Source organism: Argopecten irradians, chromosome 14, assembly GCF_041381155.1.
Source record: "Argopecten irradians isolate NY chromosome 14, Ai_NY, whole genome shotgun sequence".
Classification (NCBI taxonomy): Eukaryota; Metazoa; Mollusca; class Bivalvia; order Pectinida; family Pectinidae; genus Argopecten; species Argopecten irradians.
The window spans coordinates 34,723,867-34,749,460 of NC_091147.1; the positions used below are offsets into that span (position 1 = coordinate 34,723,867).

The following is a 25,594-nucleotide window of genomic DNA, read 5'->3' on the forward strand; positions in this document are numbered from 1 at the left end:
CGTTATATATTATTTTGAGTAAAATATTTGAGTATATATTCATAATTGACAAAATTTGTCATAAAATAAAATAAAATTAAACAATGTAATTGGATTCTCGTTGAAAATTACAGGTACGAGATTATCTCATTACCATAATATCACTGCATCTTTCTGTCATATGTATTTATGGCTCTACAGGACTTATATTTTCAAAGTGTTCTGCAGATGATACTGTTCAGTGAAGATATAGCGGGTCGCAGAACGGTCTTTGTATGAAAGCAAGGTATGACACGTAATTAATGTTTTTTGGCAATGTGAAAGTGGAATCACCGGAAAATGTCGGCCATATTGACAAAGGTTAAAATTTCCTGCAATAGACAAAACACACTATTTCAGCAGCAGATCGTGTGGTTGTGATGCTTTGATTTATTATCATTGCTTTGGCAACATTTTTGTAAGATATAGCCACAAGCGCAACTATTTTGCAAACGTCGGACATGACTCATAATGTCATCGATTGCGCAAATAGTTTGCTGTCTGAGAAGAGCTTATCTTGATCATGACGGGATGTTTATTGTCAGTTGCCGATTGCATGACGAATGAATTTTGACACTTCAAGTGTCTTTACAGTTTGCTGTTTGTAAGAAAAATAATCGTTTATGTCAATGGTTCCTGGATCTGAGGAAATTAATATTTTTCTTTCCTTCTCTTCCATGCTTTTCACGTATGATTGGTGACCAGGTAGCTCAATCTGTAGACAATCCGGCTAGTGTTCAGGTGTCCTGAGTTCGAGCCCTGGTTACATTTTCTCATACCTTGTTATATATTCATTGGCAAGCTTGCCAACCCCTGTTTTAGGCATTGAATGTGTACACTTAGCAGCGGATATGCAAACTTGTGAATTGTGTCTTGGGGGCTTATTAAACGCACAGAGGAAAAAATATATAGTGAAACTGGACTGGGACGATCATCATTGACCAACCTGCAGATAGAGCAATGGATATAACATCCAACTAGTGCTAGGAGGTCCAGGGTTCGAACCCCAGTCTGGTTGCTACATTTTCTCCTCTCCTAGCTGTTACACATGTGTATTTGCCATAGGCCTATATCTTATAGACAAGTGGAGTGTGTTTTCCCAGAAAGTTCACGGTTCATTATATATCATATCTTGATACACAAAAAGTAATTCAAATAATGCCTGCAGAAGGATTAATGTATGAATCGCTTTGTACGTAAATTTAACATTATTGTCATTTGTATAAAACTTTGAAATTGTGAGTAAAATGACATTTGAACATTTACACTACATTTATAGATGCTCCACCCAGGGATCAATCTAGGTTTTAGAGCAAACCACCCTTTTTCAAAATAGGGGAAAAGTTTGGCGAAAGATAGGGGAATTTGAATCTTCTTATTTTGGTCCTAAATTTTATTCATTCTGACGAAGAATATGCATATCATAAAATATGCAGTAGCTGTATGATAAATATAAAGATATGTGCAAACAAACGTCTAAAAAAATCAATAAAAAATAAAACACAGGGGAAATTGTGTTACAAAACTGGTAATCTTTTAGCTTTAAATTGGGAATTTTTAAATCTTCAGGGGAATTTTAGGTCAGAGGGGATTTCATTCCTTTAGGGGAAATTTACCCATAAATGGTAATAAATCAGAGCTAAATTGATCCCTGCCACCGCTGACAAATAGTGTTTTTTCTCTATCAAAAACAGTAGCAGACGATTTAGTATTTTTCTTCAGTTATAAAAGTTACTTACTCAGGGGTTTCATTATCTTTCAAGAGAGGCTGTACAATTGCAATTTCAGGGGGTACTTTTCTGTACTCCAGCAATTTATGTAGGATAATTTTCTTGTGAGTTCTGGACACACCACTTTTGAAAATGGTGAGTCCCAGACAAAATTAGTGAGTCCCAGACAAAAGTAATGAGTCCCAAAATATATGCGAATCCTCGTAATAGCACATTCCTGTATGATTTATTTCAATTATATTATTCAGTTAGGAAAATTTTTTTAAAATTATGACAACCTTTAAAATTACATATCATCTTAACATTTCATATTTAATTACAGAGGACTCCACATAATCGAATAACGGTTATTCGAATATTTCGGTTATTTGCATAAAATTCTGCGGTCCCGATTTTTTTCCTTCTTTATCTTTGTTTTTCAACTCCGTGTATTTGCATAGACTTTTACATGACCTCCGGTTATTTGAATAAAATATTTGGGAAATTCTAAAAATATAATCGAATATTTTTCAATTTTGCAATATATTTTTAGCGAAATTCGCCGATATATGTTTCAATTTTACTAGAAATCATCTTGGTAACAGATTAACGTTAAAGTATGGCTTGTTATTTTATGCATGAATCTGCAAAGGTATTCGACGCTGTTACGATTTACATCAGCAGCGGTTGATCATAACTTTAGTATATTCACTGGCTCAAACATCTAATTAAAGCATTTGCACTTTCAAATATGTTTATTTATTAACGTAACGTACCTTAGTTCGCGATCGGTTGGAGAAACCATGCTTCCTTATAACAATCGCCATGCATGATCAGTAGTCTCGTTTCCTTTTCGTTCAACCAGAGTCTTGTTGACTACGACAGACATGTGCGTATCAAGCGTCTCGTTGAACGAGACATAAAAGCATGCAAAGTCGGCGTGCAATGACTACCGCAAGTTTCGTACAGTATGTAAGCTTAGGATAAAAAAAGATACTTGCTACGTTGTTTCATTGCTACTTGAATATGCATTAATTTCTGAAATGTTATCAAGCTATTCGCCGTATAGATCAACAAACAGGGAGAATTCTCAAAAACACATTTAGGTCGAGTGAACGCATGGCTTCATCACCTGCCGCCATTTTCGAATTCATATGGGGCCATTCATATGTGTAAAAACAACACTACTAGTTGATCGGCACTTTGAAGTTTAATCACGATCGTAAGTTCATTTTGCCAGGCAAATGTACGTAAATTTGTTTATTATTTAGGTTCAGAATTGTAGACACAAATCCAATCCTGTTTTGTAGAATCTAATAGCATTTGATATCGATCGTTTAGCTGTTTCTCAAATATTCACGTGTCGATCTAACGTAAACAAGAATCTAATATTGGAAATTTTTTGTTATTAAACAATTAAAATCTATCAACAACTTCGAAAATAATTACTTGTTGTTCGTTTTAAGTGTAAATAATTAACATATTTATCAAGTAAACGAAACGAAACCTATTTGCCTATTCACACATATGTGTGGGGTCAAACGGAGGTGCAAAATGTCATCTCCGCCTATTCGAATACTCCGGTTATTTGCATATTTTCTTCTGGAAAATGACCTATGCAAATAAGCGGAATCCTCTGTATTTCATAAAAAAAATCAATCATTTATTTAAAATCTAACATGTTAACCAGTTACACAGTTACATTTAACATGTTGCTTATTTAGGTGGTGTGCTCCAACTTCAAAAGGGATAAAATATTTCATTGTAATATTATTTTTATAGCCAATCCTATCAATCTATATTAATTCTTCATTGTCATTCCATTAAAAAAATAGATATAGACTCAAAAGATTCATTACGTCAATTTTCAATAGAACATATTGAATTTATCATTTATTGTTAATATGTAATTTAGTATATATATACTACATATTGTTGTAAAAAATAGTTTTTAAATCGAAAGGTAATCTGTCTGACCAACGCAGAAATTACGGCAAATATATTCTGTATATTGTCAAAGAGGTTTGAAAAATGAAACATAATATACACTTAGTATGGATTCAAACAAAATGTTTAATTTACAACTGATAAATGACTGATCAAATAGCAAACGAAACCGCAACACTAGACTAGCGCTGTCACTCACCGAGTACACAACATGCCAACCATACCAAGATGAAAGTGGGCCATGTGCCAAAAATATCCATTGAGTCAGACCCAAGATATTGGACGTGAGGTGTTAATTAATTGGTAATTGCCATTCATGATCCAATTGTCATGCCTGGTTGGCTGTTTGCATTCGTACCCCGGTTAGTTTACCTGTGTTCTTGGCCAGCTGACTCGCCTGTTAAGGCCGCCATTTTTCGGATGCGTTCGATTGCAATTTTTTGGGTGCGTTGATTGCAAAGTTCCAAAAAATGAGGAACTTCGCAACTGAAATCGGGACGTGTCCACGCAGGCAAACTGTTATAAAATGATGCATCTCAAGTGAAATGGACACGTACAGGACACATTCTGACGTCCCCGTAAATAGCTGTACTCTCTGTATGCTATCTACTGTAAATTAATGGTCCATTTTCTGTCAGATCCATTACGTATACCAGTTTACTTTCAGTACTGAGATTATCAATAAAGAAATCCAAAAAGGAATTGAAATATAATTAACAATTATCTGAATTTATATAGTAAACCTTCCTAAATGTTTTATGTATCAAAATATTTCATATATAAATGAGATTTGTCAATCCGACATATGTCTCCTGAGTGAATTCATGTACTGTTGTTTCAGTCCTTCTTGGTCACAGAGCCAGTTACCTGTGTAACCTCATCTTAGGCCATCAATATATATTTCCTTTATTTTTTTATTTTTATGATTTTGTGATTTTGCAATGTAAAAATAAAAAGGACGCCCATTGTTAATGATAATGTACTCATTGCCAAACTTTTGTTTAAATTCTTACCCTATGGAACACACAAAGATGCATTTCCATAATTGAAACATTGCATGTATTTCTCAAGGAGATGATTCAGATAATATCATACAATAAATTTCAGCAATATAGCATGTATTGATGTTTTGAACATCAGTCGGTCGTTAGCATCGTTTGCCTAGGCCTTGGCTTCTCACAACTCTTAATTAATAATATAATACAGGAGACAGAATATATAGAAGAAATATAGTATACTGCAGGGGCACTGGCATGGGAGAAATAGAGCAGGGTGCTAAAAAAAATGGGGGGGGGGGGTGTTAACCCTGCAATCATTTTTACTACAAATACTCAGATTTAGATTACATTTGATAAAGATTAGAAATTTACATTTATAAATTATTCTGTAAAACAAATTCTTCTGCTAATATTTATAGTTTAATATAGTGTAATTGTTTTGCAGTCTACGACTTTGTAGACAATGACCATTGTTATGAGAGGGAGTCCAGCTGGGGGAGACTCCCCCCAAGACAACACACAACAACAGCAGCCACAGGGGGGAGGCCAACAGCCACAGGCCGGACAAGCAGGAACTGCGGCACAACCTCCACAACAACCACCTCAACCCTCAGGCTCCTCTCAGCAGCCACAACAGCCCAGCCCAGGACAGTCCTCGACCAGCACTGATGTGGACGGTAGTCAGGATGACACCACCATGGTTGGTATTGACCTTGTCGAAGGTCAGGTACCAGATTTCCCTGTTCAGGAGTTGTCCAGACTTGATGAAATGATCAATCGTCCTAGATGGGTTGTACCTGTTCTTCCAAAAGGAGAACTTGAGGTGCTTCTAGATGCTGCAATTAAGCTTTGCAAAGAAAGTAAGTTTAAGTGCTGTTTTGTATAAAATTTTGAAAAATCTTGAAAAAAATACTATTTGCTAGTGGAGGTCAACACGAATTATAAATGCCTCTCTTGACAAAATTTCTGATTTTATAAAACTAAAGTTAAAGGAAGTTTTTATATTGCATAAATGCTATTATTTGTAGGTAACATCAATCACTGTGGATAAAAGTTTTGTTGATTCATTTAATTTCTATAAAATAATTGTACAATGAAATTACAGAGCTGGATACCAGGAGTGAACATTGCCAGAGATTTTTTAGAGAAGGCTTGAACACCTCCTTCACCAAAATTATGACTGATGAAGCAGTGAGCGGGTGGAAATATGAAATTCATGTAAGTTATTGTTAGTTAGAAGTTTCACACTGCCCGCAGTTAAATTGTTCACTCATTCATCCCATGAAGACAATTGAACAGTCCATTATGAATTTTTCAGGGATGAGTTATTTATGATTCTCATTCTATACAGGCCAGAAGTTCAAAGGCAGTGATTAATCTAAATTATTTTTCACATGTCTTTTTCATCAGTGTTGCCAAACAAAAACAAAAAGTAAAAATTCAAATTGAACCAGTTTAAGAAACTGTATGTGTCTTTCCAAAATTCCATGTGATAGACAACTTGTTGCATAATTGAATAGACTAAAATTTTGATAGATGGTATGCCATATCCTCTGTTGATCACCTTTTACAGAGATGTATTTTGAAGAATGCAGAAAAGATGATTGAGTTAGCTGTTGCTAAATTAGCAGATGATTGGTTCCCTCTTCTGGAATTACTGGCCATGGTTTTAAACCCTGTGTGCAAGTGAGTATCAACCAAGGGATGTAAAAAATAAAATGCATTTTACTTCAGTTTTGGTAACATTATCATGTAAGACTTTATATGGAAATGTGTATAGCTTAATTCTGCTACGTTTGTGTGGATCTTGTGATCATTTGTTGTTAAAGCAATCCACACTTTTAAAATTTATCAAGTTGAAAACATTTTTTTTTTGTTAAAATGCTATATTCAGCGTTGTTAGCACCCCTCCACCTATAAACACCTTTCCCCTCTTTTGGAGGAGTTGGAAGTTATAGAAAAAAATTATGTACATTTTGGTGAACTAGCAAAGTTAAGACATCACATATTAATTTTTGGATGCAAAGATATATACAGTTATATCATCAAGAATATAGCCATGGAAAGATTATTTGAAATGTAAATATGTAACATGACTTTTTAGGTTCCACACCTACAATGGGACTCGGCCTTCTGAGAGTGTTCCCCCTAACACTACGATCGCTGATGATGTGTTGTTTGCTCGACCACCCGACCCACGTACACCAAGGGTAAGTGACGTATATCTATAAGTAAAAGATTGATTAAATTTAAATCTTACCGTAATATTTAAATAGGGAGTGCACATCATTTATTCCATAATATACTCTAAAATCATAGCATTTATTTACAGTTGTTAACAGTGTCAGTAAATTATTTTGTCTTTTTAAAATCATTTTAAAATCTGATACCTGTTCATTATTTTTGTGCTGTCAAATGTAAGGGCAGATGTGAATAAATTTTACTAAATGATTTATTAGAATTGAGATAAATTTACTTAATTTGGGGGTTCAATATCGGAAACACGCTTTTACAAAATTTTGCCTTGTACATGAAATAGTGATTCAAAGACAGCATGAAAAGTGCTAAAATGAAATATTTGCTAATATTTGTATATACAGTATTGTATGAATAATGTTATTGTTTGTAGGGCTGGTTGGTGGACCTTGTGAACAAGTTTGGAACGATGGATGGATTTGCGATGCTGTTGGAGCGTTTCACTGGAGGCCCACAGCTGTCTGTCCCTGTCATCGCTTCTCTCATTAAGTATGTTGTGTTTGACAGTCTTTTAACAAAATCTTACATCATCACTAGAAAATACATTGGATTAAGACTAAAATATTTCTGAATAAAGAAATTTTATAGTAAAACAAATCTTGACCAAGTGGGGTTTTTTGGGGTTTTTTTTTTTTTTTTCAAAAATATCAAGTGCTTAATATTCTGTTCGCTGTGCTCAATTATGTAGACATAAATTATAAAGTTTTTAGTGCAATAAAGTTTTTTTATTTCATTTTTCATTTTCATCAAATATTTATCCTATATTTTCTTGACAGGCCGTTTGGACAGTGTGCCGAGGTGTTGACCCCTCACTGCGTGGAGAAATTCTTTATGCCTATTGTTGTAAGTATTGTATGTTAAAAATTGTCTACATTACAAACAAATGGGTTTTTTTTCTTTTTCTGTTAAAAGTCTTAAGTTTGCTTAAAAAATTATTATATGAAATGAACAAAATCTTTGCAATGGGAAATGCATAAAAAATGTTTTGTTACTATTGGCATTTTAGCTGTTGCTCATATATCTGTTAAATATTAAATTACACTATAAACAGGCTATTGTGCCAAAATTCCTGGATTCCTTGACGGACGAGGAATTGAAGAAGGAGTCAAAAACAGAAGCAAAGAACGATGCTCTCTCATCTATAATCAAAGCTCTAAAACAACTAGTGTACCGACTTCCCAACCAGGAGGAGAAAATCAAAGCTCTAGAAACCTTCAGACTCAAGATGATACTGCGGTAAGTTACAAGGAGAATAGAGATAATTTAGGCGACGTTGAGAGCCTTTAGATTTCAGGTGGCAGGTAACAAAATTGTTTTATCTGATTCAGTGTTGCGTTTCTATATATTACTATTTTGTCCACCCAACTATACAAGTTTTCTACAACCCTGCTGTTATGTTATTAGTAAGGTTAGGTATTCAGTTGTCCAAGTTTAAAATTTTGAATAAAAAATTAATGGTTATTAATCAAAATAAATGATTCCAGTTTTTTCTAAAAACCATTAGGGCTGTTCCAGAAAAACATATATGGTAGGGGGGGAAGGCACTTTGAAATTGGGAGACCCACAGATAGAAGCGATTTTCAATTTTGTTGACCCCTCCACATATCTCTTTTTTTGTGAACGAGACTATGGCATAGAAGTGATTTAATTTTTTGTTTTGTTCCAAAGACATCTGGACATTCACACTTAGCTTGTGAAATGCCACTTTTTCCTCGACTTAATACCAGTGAATCTAAATAAAGATCTATTGATGACAAATGTATTTTACCAAAACTGTTTCTCTGTACCATTGCCAAGTTTGATTGAATATAATATGTTTTAAATAAATAGTTATTTTTGTAGTTGGGATGACTGACAGAAACATTATAAAACACAAATTTTGCATTTTATTTCAAGAGGTTACAAATGCTTCAGATCGACCCACCCAAAGAAGTGATTTTATTGAAACGTCACCCTGACACAGAATTGATTTTATTTTGAACCCACCATGGCACATACTATTTTTTAAAGTGCCTTCCCTGGGTGCCATATATGTTTTGCTGGAACAGCCCTTACATAATAATGCATCTCCAAATTAATTGTTATTTTCATCTCTACGGTGGACCTTTGATAATCTGGGCACCGATAGTTTGGACGGAAATGTTTGGAAAATTCTTATCACGGATTGTTTAGACTGGGAACGAAGGTGTTTTGGCTATAGAGGGTTCAATGTTTTTATTCAAGCTCTAGAAGTCTATCTTATTTTTTTCTGAGTAAAGAGCATCATCATTACCCATTTCTATACAAACTGATATTCTGACATTTCAACACAGGTTGTTGAAGATTTCATCCTTCAATGGTAAGATGAATGCCCTGAATGAAGTGAATAAGGTGATCGCCAATGTGTCCTTCCAGTCAAGCCGACATTCACAGGTTGATGAAGATGAATGGTTAACAGCAGAGAAAATGGCGGTAAGCTGATATTTTAAGTTTATGTAGGCCTTGTAACCTCTGAGGGAGAGATAAATGAAAAATGATGAAAATCAACAAAATCGTATAGATAGCACAGAAGAAAACAATATACTGTGTGGGCTTTAAATTTTTAAATTTAAATTCTGGGGTCAAAACTTCGCTGTTTACTTTATGAGACATATATATGCATAGGTTAAATTTTGCTGTTCACTACTATATCAAGATACGGGAATGAAAATCTGAATATTTCGCTAGTGCTTAGAATTTCAGTGAAACTGCAAATATAGTGAAAATGAATCAGCCACAAAATTTAACTACTATACAGTACTAAAAATTAGCTGTTGAAATAAGTTAAACCGATGATGACTACAATATAAAAGATAAACACGCAATATTCCTGATGACTTTGTTGTACTGAGATAGGTATTTGTTTCGCAATTAGATGAATAAATTCTTTTGCTATTGTATGTTTACTTGATTGGATTCGATGTTGTATATTTTACTATAGGAATGGATACAGAATAACCACGTGTTGACGATCGTGCTCGGGGACAGTCTACATCAGCCCCAGTATGTAGAGAAACTGGAGAAAATCTTGCGTTTTATGATCAAGGAGAAAGCTCTGACAGGAAGCGACCTCGATACATTATGGGAGGCTCAGGTAAATATCCAAACAACTCATCACCCCTGAAGACACATATGAACTTTTCTAATTCAAAGTCTAGAAGAGTTCACTATGAATCATCAGGGATCAGTGAGTGAATGGAATGCAGTCAAGTTACACTTAGCATTAAACAACAACAAAAAATTAATGAAGTTATACCTGAGGGAGTGAAAAATTCACCTGCAGTGTGTCTTCTCTATCATTTCAAGGTATTCCTTTTTGTAAAAGATTTCTTGTCCAAATTATAGTTTTTGTCTTATTGTTGTCCATAAACATGGACTATTGACGAAACATTATCTTCAGGATTGAAACCGAAATTGAAACAAAAGTGAAAAGTCAAATTTAATTAAGCTTTGCTAATGTTTTCCTTTTGTGTTCAAGCTCTCTCCACAAAGTAAAGATGACCCCATATTTCAAGAGAAGATTTTTCTTTTGACATGAATATTGAAGTATTAGAAAAGCGAAGAAAAATAATAATACCAAAATGAAAATGCTACTTGTGTGCTCAATTTGTGTTGTGTTGGCTTTTATCTGCAATTTTTCATAGCAAAAGTTTTATTGTATTTCAGTCTGGCAAACATGATGCTATTGTGAAAAATGTACATGATTTGCTAGCAAAGTTGGCATGGGACTTTTCACCAGAACAGCTAGACCATCTGTTTGAAGCTTTCCAGGTAAATCGAACATTTTGTAAAAAGCTTAGTGTTTGAACTTTTTGCCTGCTATTTTGTATTTGCTTCAAAATATCAGTGACTTATTTTAATACAGCTTTGGGTTGAATTTTATGTCATGCTTCTTGATAGGAGGTTCTTAACTCATTTACCCCTGAAATTTCACAATGGACTGGTCTATTCTTTGATTTAGAAGAGTCCAATTGTGTCCTCAGGGATGAATGAGTTTACTTCATTGATAATTTAATGGTCAAAGAGGTATTTTGATTTGAATTTTATGACATGTTCCTTGATAGAAGGTTCTTATTAGATAACGAGCTAGAATGTCAACATATACGAATGGATGAATCTACCTAGATCTACAAAAAAGTATATCTTACTTTAATACTGGTGTGTTTATATTGAGTGTTTTGGATTTGTAGGGGAGTTGGACTCAAGCTTCCAAGAAACAACGAGAGAAGCTACTGGAGCTGATCCGTAGACTAGCAGAGGACGATAAGGAAGGCGTGATGGCTCACAAGGTCCTGGGGTTGTTGTGGAATCTGGCACATAGTGAAGATGTACCGACAGAAATCATGGACCAAGCCCTCAATGCTCACATCAAAATCCTGGATTACAGCTGTTCTCAGGTATGAGACATATTGGTCGATGTCAAACTAACATGGTCAACTATTCCTAGTAAGGCAAATATCGTTCTTAATTATTAGAAATGTACTTATTTTAGCAGTGTTTTTTTAGTGCTTTCCCCATAATTGAAACACTTATTCATGTACAGGGCTAAATTTTGTAAAAGGGTATTTCTAGTAGTGAATAACCAGGAAGCAGGAATTAATATCTGTGATAACAAATGATTATCTACTGTTTTTTGCATTTAAGCTAAATTTTGACTTCACTTTAATATTCACACAAATTGATTATATTGGTCTCACTTATGAATGACATATACCTAAAATGATAATCGTTTTCTTTTCTCCCAAAGGACCGAGACACACAGAAGATGACCTGGATAACCAAGTTTGTGGAGGAACTCAAAAATGACAAATGGGTGCTGCCCTCCCTCAAGCAGATCCGAGAAATTTGTCAGCTGTTTCCCGAGGTAAGATGAGATGAAACAAAACCTTGTTACTCTTACTGAATTTAGTGTATTCCACAAAACTTTGTTACATTTTCACTCAACTTATTCTGAAGTTGAATTTTCTGCTACATTTTCACTCAACTTATTCTGAAGTTGATTTTTCTGTCATGGTATTCATTATTTGAATAAGTATGAAAAAAGTATCAGATTTTATTTCTTTACATGACTTGCAAGATATGTCCTGACAGTAGGCAAGTGTTTTTATGTTCATGCAAAAATAAGTGATGGCGGCAGCTATTGGTACCAATGTCTGTCCTGTGGCGTCAGCTATTGGTACCAATGTCTGTCCTGTCGCTTCATATCAAAAGCATCCTTGAGACTAGGATCAAATTTCATTGTAGTTACATATGCTGTTTCTGTATACTGTAATCTAACATTCTTTTGCATGCGATTGAATTTTGCGTCGCTTGTAAATCCACAAAAGATTCTCTTTGTAAATAAATATTTACTTATTTTACTTTGAAAAGAATTTCCATCCAGTGTTATATTTTGCTAATGCGAAAATTAGGAGCCGGGAAAGAAAGTTGCTTTAAGGTATTTTGAATCTGGCCGCCAGTTGATATTTAAGGATTAACGTGAATAGATTTTTTATGTTATGGAGATATAACACAAAAATCTGAGTGTACTCTAAATAAACCGTGAAACGGTTTATGATGAGAGCCAATGAAAATGCTCGTAACAAGCAAAATTGAATTATTAATATTTAATTCTACCCCTATGCAGGCTCCACAGAACTTTCCCCACCCACCTCAAAGGACACCACATGTATACTACAGGAATATGGTGATCAGTCAGCTACAGAGTAACCACTCTATCGTCATGTTACTGGCACAGAACCTCTCCTCATACATGACCAAGGCCAGGGCCTATGCAAAAGGTGAGTCAACCATTGTAGTTCGAGAATGACAAAACAGCAAAGGAAACTGACGTATAACCAGTCGTTAATTCTGCTGTCAGTATAATGTGAACCGCTGAGGTGTGTTGCTTAATGTTTTTAACAGCATGCTTCCATAATATAACACGATAAAAAGGGCAAGAATTCCACGATAAAAAGGGCAAGAATTCCACGATAAAAAGGGCAAGAATTCCACGATAAAAAGGGCAAGAATTCCATGATAAAAAGGGCAGGAATTCCACGATACAAGAAAACACAACACGAACATACCGCAGTCTCCCAAAACATGCACCGCGCAATTAACACACACCATATACATGAGAGGCCATCTTTACATGACCCTGGTTGTTAACAGGACGTTAATTAATCAAGCAAACAAACTAAACATGATTAATGAAGAAGAAAAAAATGAAAAATGTTGAAAGTTTATGCAGAGATTCCCAAAAAAGTATAGACATGAATTAAGAAAGAGTTTGAGCCACAGCTGATATTTGAGCGCAATATGGCTTAAATTCATCAAATCTGTAATTAAAGTTTAAAAGTTTTCTATGGACAAAGTGTCACTATCATAGTCTTAATACTGTAATTAATACACAGATTTATATTTATTTAAGAATTGTTGATATACTAATTTCTCAGGTTTCTTTTTACAAATCGACTGTTTGTTTGTGATTTCAGAGTTTCCAGAATCGGATTCTGCAAACATCTTGCCAGATGGCCGATTTAATCACATATTACAGATTCAAGAAAGGTTGCGGTTTTTAAGGCGAGTATAGAAATATGATAGTAAAAAAAAGTGTTAAGAATGGAACATTTTATCTGAAGCATAGTCCAACAAACAAAGTGGGAGACACATTGTTTTTGTTCTTTATTGGTTTTACTCTGTTGAAGCTGCATTGAGTTGTAGAAAAAAATTAAAAGAAGCATGTTTTTCTGAGTCTTGAAGCTGCATTGAGTTGTAGAAAAAAATTAAAAGAAGCATGTTTTTCTGAGTCTGGTAATGAAAGAAAACACTAATCATCAGTCCCTATTTGCTAGCAACATTGAGTTGTAGCAAAAAAGTTAAAATGAAAGTCCAAAATGTAAAGACAAATGATGATATTGAGGCTTAATGCTTTCATGACATATGTTTGCAGATTCCTATTGAAGGATGGCCAATTGTGGCTTTGTGAGTCGCAGGCGAGACAGATTTGGCAGTGTCTGGCTGAGAATGCCATCTACACTACAGATAGAGAGTCCTGCTTCAAATGGTTTGCTAAGGTAAATATTATCAAGGAATAGCTATTGAATCCTTGTACAGCAGTGGGAGGGAGTAAGTATTTTCCATATTTTTACAAGAATAAGCCACACCTTTTTCACCTGGAAATGGCAGATGCGTCTTTTGCATGAACAAAAACTACAAACAGACAGTAATTTGAAAAAAAAAAAGTTTTTAATTCGAAAGAAAGGCTTATGCAACTTATACGCTGGAAAATGGGGTAATGTAGCTATTATTGCCTAGATGTCTTGTTTTCAAATTCAGCTGTACATCTTCCCTATCCAAGGATTAAAGGGTACATTGAATGCAATAGCTGTCATCCCCGTGAAACCAGCCAAGGAATAATTGGTCATGACAGAAATGAACACATTACATGACTTAATACAATTAATCTTATATTGCAGTTGATGGGGGAGGAACCAGACTTGGACCCAGAAATCACTCGAGATTTCTTCGAACAAAATATTCTTCAGCTGGATCCCAGTCTCCTAACAGAAAATGGAATGAAGTAAGTGATATTGTGTAACTTCCTAATATACAACTCCTATCAAAAGGCTACATATCCTTGGGACAACTGAAAGAAGGGAAGCAAATGAAAGACAAACTGATAGCCAGACAATCGTCTGGAAACCAACTTTCTTTCACAGCTATTCAATTTTGCAATTTCTTTTTCAAAACAAGTTTGCGAAGATAAACATTACCAAATTTTAAAAAGAAAAGAATCTCTATCAATATAAGTGATGCAGATATTTTAAGTCACATTGATTAACTTGAGTGAATTTTCTGTAATTGCGAAAATTGCGAAAGTAATTGTTTGTGAAAGACATTTGCTTTACAGTAAGCTTCAAAGAAGTTTAGATAAAACTGTGTTGAACTTCAATGTTTTAAATCTCTAAGACTTGAACATACTTTAATATTTGTTTTATCGTTTACAGTTGTTTTGAGAGGTTCTTCAAGAATGTGAATGTGAAGGAGAGTAAACTGATTGCTAAACGGCGAGGAGGTCACATGATGGATGACATGGAGCTCATTGGTTTAGACTACATGTGGAGAGTAAGTCTTCAGGGACATTGACCCCTGGAAATTCATAATGAAAACTCTTTTTCTTTGAATTAAAAGAGTTCAAGTGTGTCTTCAGGGGTTGAATGAGTTAATTGCAAAAGATTTATTAATGATTGTTATTAATTGACAAGTTTTCAAGATTGAAGTCTTCTGCAAAATTTGTCATGCTGTTTTCTAAGTAAAGGGAATGAAATGCAATAGTAAAGAATGCTATCAGTTTAATATAAAGATTGTTTTGATGTGTCAGATTTTTTGTTGTATCAGAAAAAAAAGTTGGACTATGGTATTATTGTTAGCTTATTTTAAAAGAAAAATGTATTTTATGTTTATTCACTTCTAAGTCTCGTAATAAATGACATTCGTGAGTAGAATACATTCATAAAACTTTATGTTCCAAAGAATTGAAAGAACTGATAAAAGAATTCTATGGATGAATGGGATGGCTCTTTTGTTGAAATTTGGGTGATGGAAGGGATGCATCTCCATATTTAGAAATTATTTTGAAATAGCCCATATTCATACTCTGAAATCTGTATTATATTTCAGGTTGTGTTGTTGAGTCCAGATGATGTGTCTAACAAAGCTATTTTATTACTCAAAGACATTTTCACAAACTTGGGTCCACGTTTGTTACAAAACCAAGTGGAAATCCACGAAGACTTTATCCAGTCGTGTATCGATAGACTTAAAGCTATATATGATACTGTGAGTGTGCTGGAGAAGGATAAAGACAGTACGAACCGTGTAATGCAGGAAACGACGCGAATGGTTCGTGTTCTTACTGTGTTAAAGGAATACGTCGGGGAGTGTGATGAGGCGTACAATGAGGAGAGGACCATCCTTCCACTCAGTCGGTAAGTCGTCCGGATTCTTCGCAATTACCTGTTATTTTTGCAGGAATTATATTTCATGATATGCTATGGTCACAAAAATTTGAATTACGAAATTTTAATAGATGGTTGTATCATGTATACTCTTACAGCTGTATTGCAGTAAAATTTTATTTTCTTGTTCAAATCATGAAAAATTTAACTTACCTGAGTATTTTTTATGGGATCTTTTTTTTCTTTTCCAATTAAGACACAAGAATACTTCTCAAAGATACCATTGAAAAATCATTGAACATTTTGGAAACTAATTTGACAGAAATGTGGCAAAACTCAAAGGCTGAGAGATTTCATTATGAATTCTTAGGATTGCATGAGTTAATATGTCATTGCTTGTGAAAGGCTCTGGATGAGCTGTCTATATGAAGATTATGACAAGGAAAACAGTCTCCATATCACAACTTATTTAGCAAAATTATATTTCTGGTAAATCATGGCTTACTAATTTGAAGTTTGAGCATTAATAAAGCTTGACTTCAAGTTGTGTACTTGAATATATCATGAAATCTTAAATTGGACCAGGACAAAAAAATGTTTATTTTACTTGCATATTATCAGAATATATAATATGTACTCCATTACTTATTGTTTCTTTACACTTCAGCGCTTGCCGAGGGAGATTGGTGTCTTTGATATTACGATTTCCAAGTCAAGGTCGCCAGCCAGATGACCTTGACATCTGGTCACACACTAACGACACTGTGGGTGCAATACGTAGACAGGTTTTAAACCGGGTCAAGGCCGCCAGCAACATCAAAGTAGATTTATATGCAAACGGGGAAATCCTTGATCCAGCAGAAGACAAGCGACTCATCTCGCAGGTTCCCCTCCGGGACAAAACTGTAAGTCGCTTCAGTTTCTTGATTTGTTTGTAAGACTTCAAATAATTTATTAAGTGACAGTTGGTTGGGCTACTGTCGGCTGTCACTGGGTAGTTGGGAGTTACTGGACATAATGATGTATTTTGTGTTGAAGAACTACAAATAATTTAGACATTTCTTATTTCATATCTATCAAACTTTTGTGATTATATCAGTGATAACCAGTTGTATAGTAAACGTGATACAATTAATGTTGTGTATAGGATTAATTTATCATTAAACTCATTCACCCCCTAGAGACACATTTAGAATCTTCTAAATCAAAGACTAGATTAATCCATTATGAAATTTCAGAGGTGAATTTATTAATCCCCTGTATCATGTATATGTGACATCTGTGTTGTAGCTTATTTCCGCCAAGCTTGTCCAAGTAGGAAACAACATGCCCTCTAGTCCAGATAGCAGTTCTGATAGCTCGGCTGGCTCTCCTCACCACACATTTGATGGGCCCAACATTGAGGCCGAGAACTGTCTCCCGGGCGTGGTAAGTTATTACAAAAAACTCAGAAATTCTGTATAAAGGTATGAATGAAATAGATAATTAACAATAACTTAGAAATTTTATATCTATGACAATATGAATAGAATTTATTTTTAATTAGTGACTTTAGATTTTGCTTATCTTGAAGATAGTTTTGATAAGGTTAATAAAAAAACAAAAAAAAATCATTGTGTGCAAATATAACTGGTTTTAACCTTTTTGGTGAATAGATTTTAGTCAATGATGCACTTATACAACAAAAGAGAAAAATGTAAAGTTTTAAATTAATTGAATATTTCAATTTGGAAGTGAAACAACTACATTATACATAATATTCATTAAATTTTCAATATTTTTTTTTCTAAATTTTAGTTGCTGTCCAACAACTTCAAGTACACCCAGTTCCTGTTCCAACTATCGGATCTTGGATGTCAGTTACAAGTCCCTAAACTCCGAGATACTGCCAGAACACTTCTCAAAATAATGCCTGCAGGTACAGATCTTTTCCTTTAATACCCATTTATACAATTTTCATAATTATATCCCTTGGTTTTTTTGTATAATAGGTCTACCCTAAAGTGTATTGGTGATTCCTCACCAGATCATCAAGCTTGATACAGTGTTTTTTCAAATCGTTGTCTGATTTTAGGTTTTGTTTTCTTTTTAGTCAAACACCCAACTTCCAGTTAAGGGGCTGTCTATACTATAAGCTACACTATATTATAGGGAAATACAGTAAATTCAAGAAAGTTTATCTTCACAAATAAATAGTAACCCAATTTATTTTGAAATGTAATTCAGCTCTGTTTTGATTTGATGAAACTTAATCTAACATATTTTAAAATGAAAATTTAGAAGTTTAGTCACTGTGAACGAGTACAACTTAAGAATTTTGAGTGCTAAATTTAATCATATTATGTAATGTTTCAGATACTCATACCGTGGATAAACTACGAAGTATATGTGCAGAAAATACTAGATCTGAAACCTCCCTCTCACAACAGTTAGAGCTGATGTTTTTTAATTCCTCCACCACTCAAACGTTATACAATATCGAGGTAAGTCTGGTAAAAATATTTAAGGATTAACTTGAATAGATTTTTTATGTTATGGAGATATAACACAAAAATCTGAGTGTGGTTTATGATGAGAGTACACTCAGATTTTTGTGTTATATCTCTATAACATAAAAAATCTATTCAAATTAATCCTTAATATTCAATTTAATAAAGGTAATATCTTCAATACTCAAAATTCATTTTGGGACTCTTTTGTCTATGAGATAATTACGCTGTCATCTCAGCAAATCAGAAGCAATGTCACAAATGGCGACGCAATTTTTTCCTTTATGGGCTGATAAAGTAAATTTTAAGCCAATGAAAATGCTCGTAACAAGCAAAACTGAATTATTCAAACTTAAACCTATACCAATGGTTGTTAAAAAGAATATTTAAAAGTTTTCATCTAGAGTGTTCGACAGTTAAGCCTAGTGGGCCATATAAAGAATCTCTGATCCATGTTAATAAAAACACTGTAATTTTTCAAGAAATGTTCAAATCCATTATCATACTGTTTATGAATATTTGTCCCTCTTTGCCCCATTTATTGATAATATAATTATTATATTGTATTGCATATTTGAGATCATAAATCTTAATCAACATAGAATCTAGGCTTTTGATATTTGAATTTATTTTTCAATGTAATCTTTTCAAATCCAAATGAAAAATATAAAAGAAAAATCAGTTTGGTCCCGATTGACTCCTGTGTATATATAGACATGTTTATGATACTTATGTTGACATTTTCTTTGATTAGGTATGCTACAGTCTACTAATGCCTGCAGGAGAACCCCTGTCAGAGGACGCCTTCGACTTTCAGGTTTGTCTCTTACACATTGATAAATATGTTAAATATTTTATTTTCACCAGAATAAATAAAGACATACATTATTCAGTAAGCATGCTTTATGAACTTTGTTCACTTGATTGACCTTGACCTACTTGTAAGATCCCATTGGTGAAATATATCAGTAACTAACAATAAATATTTCTGCTATTTTGATATAATCAAAAACTTGAGAGTTATCTCCCTTCGCCCATAAATCAACAATAGTATCTACATGTAAATGTCATTTATACTAATCTAAATGTCATTATTTCCCGTTTTTGTTTTCAGTTTAATTTTGTGAAGAGTGGAGGAGTACAGTTGTCATTGAATATGTTAACAAAGAATAATTTCATGCCAGCTGCAGACTTACACTCAAAGAGGTGAAGCATTTCAAATGTGACAAAGCATATCAACACAAATATCTTATGTGTTCAGTTGAATGTGTGACTTATTAAAAATCATACACATAAAATACTGTTTAGGTAAACATATAGAAAACATTTACAAGATTATTAGTTTTATGTATTATTTGTAAAGAATTATTTAAAAAATAACGAATTAGTGACAGGTGCATTTAACAAGTATCATTTCTGTAATCGGTTATGGATTTCAGGTAGAATTTAGGTAAATATATTTTTGTCTGCTATGTTTGTAAAGAGAAACCTACATCTACAAAATTAAAAATAAATGACCTTCTTGACCTATTTACAATTATCTTGTTATAAGAAATCTTTATTCAGTATTTGCAAATTATCTGCCCTTGCGTGTAGGCATTAAATGTGACATCATGTGTTTAAGAGTTTAACATTCTAATTTTAACAGAGAAAACAGCTTTACCTCACAAAGTATTGACATCATAATCAATACCTACACACAAGGACAGATAACTCTATAATACATAATGGCATCATATTTACACCAATAATTTGTATTTCCAGGAATGTATATGTGACTGTGATGAAGATTTGTAAGCTGATGTTGACGACAGTGAGCCATGCCAAGTTTCAGGTTGTAGTTGATGCCTGCAATGCCGATCCTCAGTCCCCAAACATAACGGCCGCCGAACACAACCACGCAGTGATACTGCAACAGGCTCTCCAGTATATCCCCAACCCCACCTCCGAGTTCACCACCAAGAACGTGGCGATGCGGCTTGGACAACAGCTTTTAGACCAGGTCTGTTGTACACAAATACCTCAAATCTAGTTAAAGGGGCAAATCTATTAAAATATCATCACAATAATACCAAAAAGTGCAAAAAAGTTAAAAAATTATGCCTTGATGAGAATGTCTAAAAGTTTATATAATGAAAGTGCAAGTCACCATGGCCAGAGAAGAAGAGAAATTAACATCTACAGTTATTACCTGTATGATATAATGATCAACCAACTATTCCTAAACTACTGGATAGATTGCAACGAAACTTAGTGGCAATATGTGTAATTCTTATATAGATTACTCACTTCTCTATTGGAACAAGAGACATCCTCCTTTTACAGAATTCATGGGAAATGAAGTAAAAAATCAGGTTTGATCTTCCTATTACTTGGTGTCAATTATAAAAAGTTGAGGTTTGATCTTCCTATCACTTGTTGTCAATTATAAAAAGTTGAGGTTTGATCTTCCTATCACTTGGTGTCAATTATAAAAAGTTGAGGTTTGATCTTCCTATCACTTGGTGTCAATTATAAAAAGTTGAGGTTTGATCTTCCTATCACTTGGTGTCAATTATAAAAAGTTGAGGTTTGATCTTCCTATCACTTGGTGTCAATTATAAAAAGTTGAGGTTTGATCTTCCTATCACTTGGTGTCAATTATAAAAATCAGGTTTGATCTTCCTATCACTTGGTGTCAATTATAAAAAGTTGAAGTTTGATCTTCCTATCACTTGGTGTCAATTATAAAAAGGTTAGGTTTGATCTTCCTATCACTTGTTGTCAATTATAAAAAGTTGAGGTTTGATCTTCCTATCACTTGTTGTCAATTATAAAAAGTTGAGGTTTGATCTTCCTATCACTTGTTGTCAATTATAAAAAGTTGAAGTTTGGTCTTCCTATTACTTGGTGTCAATTATAAAAAGTTGAGGTTTGATCTTCCTATCACTTGGTGTCAATTATAATAAGTTTAGGTTTGATCTTCCTATCACTTGTTGTCAATTATAAAAAGTTGAAGTTTGATCTTCCTATCACTTGTTGTCAATTATAAAAAGTTGAGGTTTGATCTTCCTATCACTTGTTGTCAATTATAAAAAGTTGTGGTTTGATCTTCCTATCACTTGTTGTCAATTATAAAAAGTTGAGGTTTGATCTTCCTATCACTTGTTGTCAATTATAAAAAGTTGAGGTTTGATCTTCCTATCACTTGTTGTCAATTATAAAAAGTTGAGTTTGATCTTCCTATCACTTGTTGTCAATTATAAAAAGTTGAAGTTTGATCTTCCTATCACTTGTTGTCAATTATAAAAAGTTGAGGTTTGATCTTCCTATCACTTGTTGTCAATTATAAAAAGTTGAAGTTTGATCTTCCTATCACTTGGTGTCAATTATAAAAAGTTGAGGTTTGATCTTCCTATCACTTGTTGTCAATTATAAAAAGTTGAGGTTTGATCTTCCTATCACTTGTTGTCAATTATAAAAAGTTGAAGTTTGATCTTCCTATCACTTGTTGTCAATTATAAAAAGTTGAGGTTTGATCTTCCTATCACTTGTTGTCAATTATAAAAAGTTGAGGTTTGATCTTCCTATCACTTGTGTCAATTATAAAAAGTTGAGGTTTGATCTTCCTATCACTTGTTGTCAATTATAAAAAGTTGAGGTTTGATCTTCCTATCACTTGGTGTCAATTATAAAAAGTTGAGGTTTGATCTTCCTATCACTTGTTGTCAATTATAAAAAGTTGAGGTTTGATCTTCCTATCACTTGTTGTCAATTATAAAAAGTTGAAGGTTTGATCTTCCTATCACTTGTTGTCAATTATAAAAAGTTGAGGTTTGATCTTCCTATCACTTGTTGTCAATTATAAAAAGTTGAGGTTTGATCTTCCTATCACTTGTTGTCAATTATAAAAAGTTGAAGTTTGATCTTCCTATCACTTGTTGTCAATTATAAAAAGTTGAGGTTTGATCTTCCTATCACTTGTTGTCAATTATAAAAAGTTTGAGGTTTGATCTTCCTATCACTTGTTGTCAATTATAAAAAGTTGAAGTTTGATCTTCCTATCACTTGTTGTCAATTATAAAAAGTTGAGGTTTGATCTTCCTATCACTTGTTGTCAATTATAAAAAGTTGAGGTTTGATCTTCCTATCACTTGTTGTCAATTATAAAAAGTTGAGGTTTGATCTTCCTATCACTTGTTGTCAATTATAAAAAGTTGAGGTTTGATCTTCCTATCACTTGTTGTCAATTATAAAAAGTTGAGGTTTGATCTTCCTATCACTTGTTGTCAATTATAAAAAGTTGAAGTTTGATCTTCCTATCACTTGTTGTCAATTATAAAAAGTTGAGGTTTGATCTTCCTATCACTTGTTGTCAATTATAAAAAGTTGAGGTTTGATCTTCCTATCACTTGTTGTCAATTATAAAAAGTTGAGGTTTGATCTTCCTATCACTTGTTGTCAATTATAAAAAGTTGAGGTTTGATCTTCCTATCACTTGTTGTCAATTATAAAAAGTTGAGGTTTGATCTTCCTATCACTTGTTGTCAATTATAAAAAGTTGAGGTTTGATCTTCCTATCACTTGTTGTCAATTATAAAAAGTTGAGGTTTGATCTTCCTATTCACTTGTTGTCAATTATAAAAAGTTGAGGTTTGATCTTCCTATCACTTGTTGTCAATTATAAAAAGTTGAGGTTTGATCTTCCTATCACTTGTTGTCAATTATAAAAAGTTGAGGTTTGATCTTCCTATCACTTGTTGTCAATTATAAAAAGTTGAGTTTGATCTTCCTATCACTTGGTGTCAATTATAAAAAGTTGAGGTTTGATCTTCCTATCACTTGTTGTCAATTATAAAAAGTTGAGGTTTGATCTTCCTATCACTTGTTGTCAATTATAAAAAGTTGAGGTTTGATCTTCCTATCACTTGTTGTCAATTATAAAAAGTTGAAGGTTTGATCTTCCTATCACTTGTTGTCAATTATAAAAAGTTGAGGTTTGATCTTCCTATCACTTGTTGTCAATTATAAAAAAGTTGAGGTTTGATCTTCCTATCACTTGTTGTCAATTATAAAAAGTTGAGGTTTGATCTTCCTATCACTTGTTGTCAATTATAAAAAGTTGAGGTTTGATCTTCCTATCACTTGTTGTCAATTATAAAAAGTTGAGGTTTGATCTTCCTATCACTTGTTGTCAATTATAAAAAGTTGAGGTTTGATCTTCCTATCACTTGTTGTCAATTATAAAAAAGTTGAGGTTTGATCTTCCTATCACTTGTTGTCAATTATAAAAAAGTTGAGGTTTGATCTTCCTATCACTTGTTGTCAATTATAAAAAGTTGAGGTTTGATCTTCCTATCACTTGTTGTCAATTATAAAAAGTTGAGGTTTGATCTTCCTATCACTTGTTGTCAATTATAAAAAGTTGAGGTTTGATCTTCCTATCACTTGTTGTCAATTATAAAAAGTTGAGGTTTGATCTTCCTATCACTTGTTGTCAATTATAAAAAGTTGAGGTTTGATCTTCCTATCACTTGTTGTCAATTATAAAAAGTTGAAGTTTGATCTTCCTATCACTTGTTGTCAATTATAAAAAGTTGAGGTTTGATCTTCCTATCACTTGTTGTCAATTATAAAAAGTTGAGGTTTGATCTTCCTATCACTTGTTGTCAATTATAAAAAGTTGAGGTTTGATCTTCCTATCACTTGTTGTCAATTATAAAAAGTTGAGGTTTGATCTTCCTATCACTTGTTGTCAATTATAAAAAGTTGAGGTTTGATCTTCCAATCACTTGGTGTCAATTATAAAAAGTTGAAGTTTGATCTTTCTATCACTTGTTGTCAATTATAAAAAAGTTGAAGGTTTGATCTTCCTATCACTTGTTGTCAATTATAAAAAGTTGAGGTTTGATCTTCCTATCACTTGGTGTCAATTATAAAAAGTTGAGGTTTGATCTTCCTATCACTTGGTTGTCAATTATAAAAAGTTGAGGTTTGATCTTCCTATCACTTGTCAATTTGTTAGTTTGATCTCCTATCATTGTGTCAATTATAAAAAGTTGTGGTTTGATCTTCCTATCACTTGTTGGTAAAAACCTTATCATGTTCTTTTTCAGGCCACCAAGACAAGCGACCAGATCTGGCCACGATCAAGGCTATACAGAAGATAGCATGGGCGTCCAGTAGTAGTTCACTACACCTCGTTCATGCTACTAACGAAGAAATCCATAAGGCCCATGAGAAGGTGGGTATGGTAAGGATAAAAAACTGTTTAAAAATTCATATAAATGCATGTGATAATGGGTGGGGACGATGTGAGAATGTGGGTACGTTTCGGATAAAAATTGTTTAAAATTCATTTAAAGATTGGAAGGGGACAATGTGGGTATGGTTATGATAAAAAGTAAACAAAATTCATATAAATTAGTGTGAAAAAGGGTGGGGACAATGTGAGAATGTGGGTATGGTATCATAAAAGGTAAACAAAATTCAGATAAACTCATGTGAAGATGGATGGACTATAAAACTACAGAAACGGCATAAAGCTTATGGGTGTGTGTAGTTACTCTTCAGTAGGAATTGGGCTGAAGCAATCTGAAGGTAAAATCTGTGTGAGAATCAATAGTTATTTCATAAAGTAAGTGTTGTCTAAAATATTTCTTCCCTTGATGAGACTAATAATAAAAGTTTCCAGTACTGAATTTGTAAACTATGGAAAGAGGTGAAGAAACTTGTGATCTTACCCTTGTGTAATTGTGAACAAAAATTGGCATCAGATGTCACTTTCAAAATTTGATATTGTTTGTTTTGTAGTCAAAGGACCATACAGACTTAGATGATCTGACGGTGGCTCGTGAGGCTCTAGAAGTGCTAACAGTGTGTCTGGCTCTGTGTCCACCGGCGTTAGACGCTCTAAACAAAGACAAGGCGTGGCAGATATTCATCAAAGATCTACTCCTTCTCTGTAGCCACAGGTAGGCTGCTGATTTTACACAGAAATATCAGGTTTTATTGCTCTACTCAATCACCCCTAAATTTCATAATGGACTGGTCTAGTCAAAGATCTGTTCCTCCTGTGTAGCCATATGTAGGTCTATATAAAAAGATGTAGTTTCATTTTTTAAATCGTTCACCCCTGAAATTTCATAATGGATTGATCTAGTCTTTGATTTAGAAGAGTCTAAATGTGTCTTCAGGGGTGAATTAGTTAACACATGCGATATTGGTTGTAATCGTTG

The 25,594-nt window shown here is 33.5% G+C and overlaps 1 protein-coding gene across 1 annotated transcript in view; it reads left to right on the plus strand.

Annotated features, from left to right (window-relative positions):
* Nucleotides 1–122: 122 nt before the first annotated feature.
* Nucleotides 123–25,594, plus strand: part of LOC138307480 (ubiquitin carboxyl-terminal hydrolase 9X-like) — a 49,746-nt gene continuing 24,274 nt past the window's right edge. Inside the window, exons 1-28 of the mRNA XM_069248253.1 lie at nucleotides 123–265; nucleotides 5,118–5,532; nucleotides 5,778–5,890; nucleotides 6,246–6,358; nucleotides 6,777–6,882; nucleotides 7,302–7,417; nucleotides 7,705–7,771; nucleotides 7,980–8,164; nucleotides 9,241–9,379; nucleotides 9,888–10,040; nucleotides 10,613–10,717; nucleotides 11,137–11,343; nucleotides 11,694–11,810; nucleotides 12,573–12,726; nucleotides 13,423–13,510; nucleotides 13,881–14,004; nucleotides 14,407–14,510; nucleotides 14,938–15,055; nucleotides 15,611–15,918; nucleotides 16,556–16,793; nucleotides 17,179–17,316; nucleotides 17,686–17,806; nucleotides 18,244–18,371; nucleotides 19,132–19,194; nucleotides 19,492–19,583; nucleotides 20,142–20,386; nucleotides 24,482–24,600; nucleotides 25,170–25,330. Of these exons, the coding sequence (XP_069104354.1) occupies nucleotides 5,136–5,532; nucleotides 5,778–5,890; nucleotides 6,246–6,358; nucleotides 6,777–6,882; nucleotides 7,302–7,417; nucleotides 7,705–7,771; nucleotides 7,980–8,164; nucleotides 9,241–9,379; nucleotides 9,888–10,040; nucleotides 10,613–10,717; nucleotides 11,137–11,343; nucleotides 11,694–11,810; nucleotides 12,573–12,726; nucleotides 13,423–13,510; nucleotides 13,881–14,004; nucleotides 14,407–14,510; nucleotides 14,938–15,055; nucleotides 15,611–15,918; nucleotides 16,556–16,793; nucleotides 17,179–17,316; nucleotides 17,686–17,806; nucleotides 18,244–18,371; nucleotides 19,132–19,194; nucleotides 19,492–19,583; nucleotides 20,142–20,386; nucleotides 24,482–24,600; nucleotides 25,170–25,330 (4,019 nt within the window). The 5' untranslated portion in view covers nucleotides 123–265; nucleotides 5,118–5,135. The remainder of the gene's footprint in view (nucleotides 266–5,117; nucleotides 5,533–5,777; nucleotides 5,891–6,245; nucleotides 6,359–6,776; nucleotides 6,883–7,301; nucleotides 7,418–7,704; nucleotides 7,772–7,979; nucleotides 8,165–9,240; nucleotides 9,380–9,887; nucleotides 10,041–10,612; nucleotides 10,718–11,136; nucleotides 11,344–11,693; nucleotides 11,811–12,572; nucleotides 12,727–13,422; nucleotides 13,511–13,880; nucleotides 14,005–14,406; nucleotides 14,511–14,937; nucleotides 15,056–15,610; nucleotides 15,919–16,555; nucleotides 16,794–17,178; nucleotides 17,317–17,685; nucleotides 17,807–18,243; nucleotides 18,372–19,131; nucleotides 19,195–19,491; nucleotides 19,584–20,141; nucleotides 20,387–24,481; nucleotides 24,601–25,169; nucleotides 25,331–25,594) is intronic.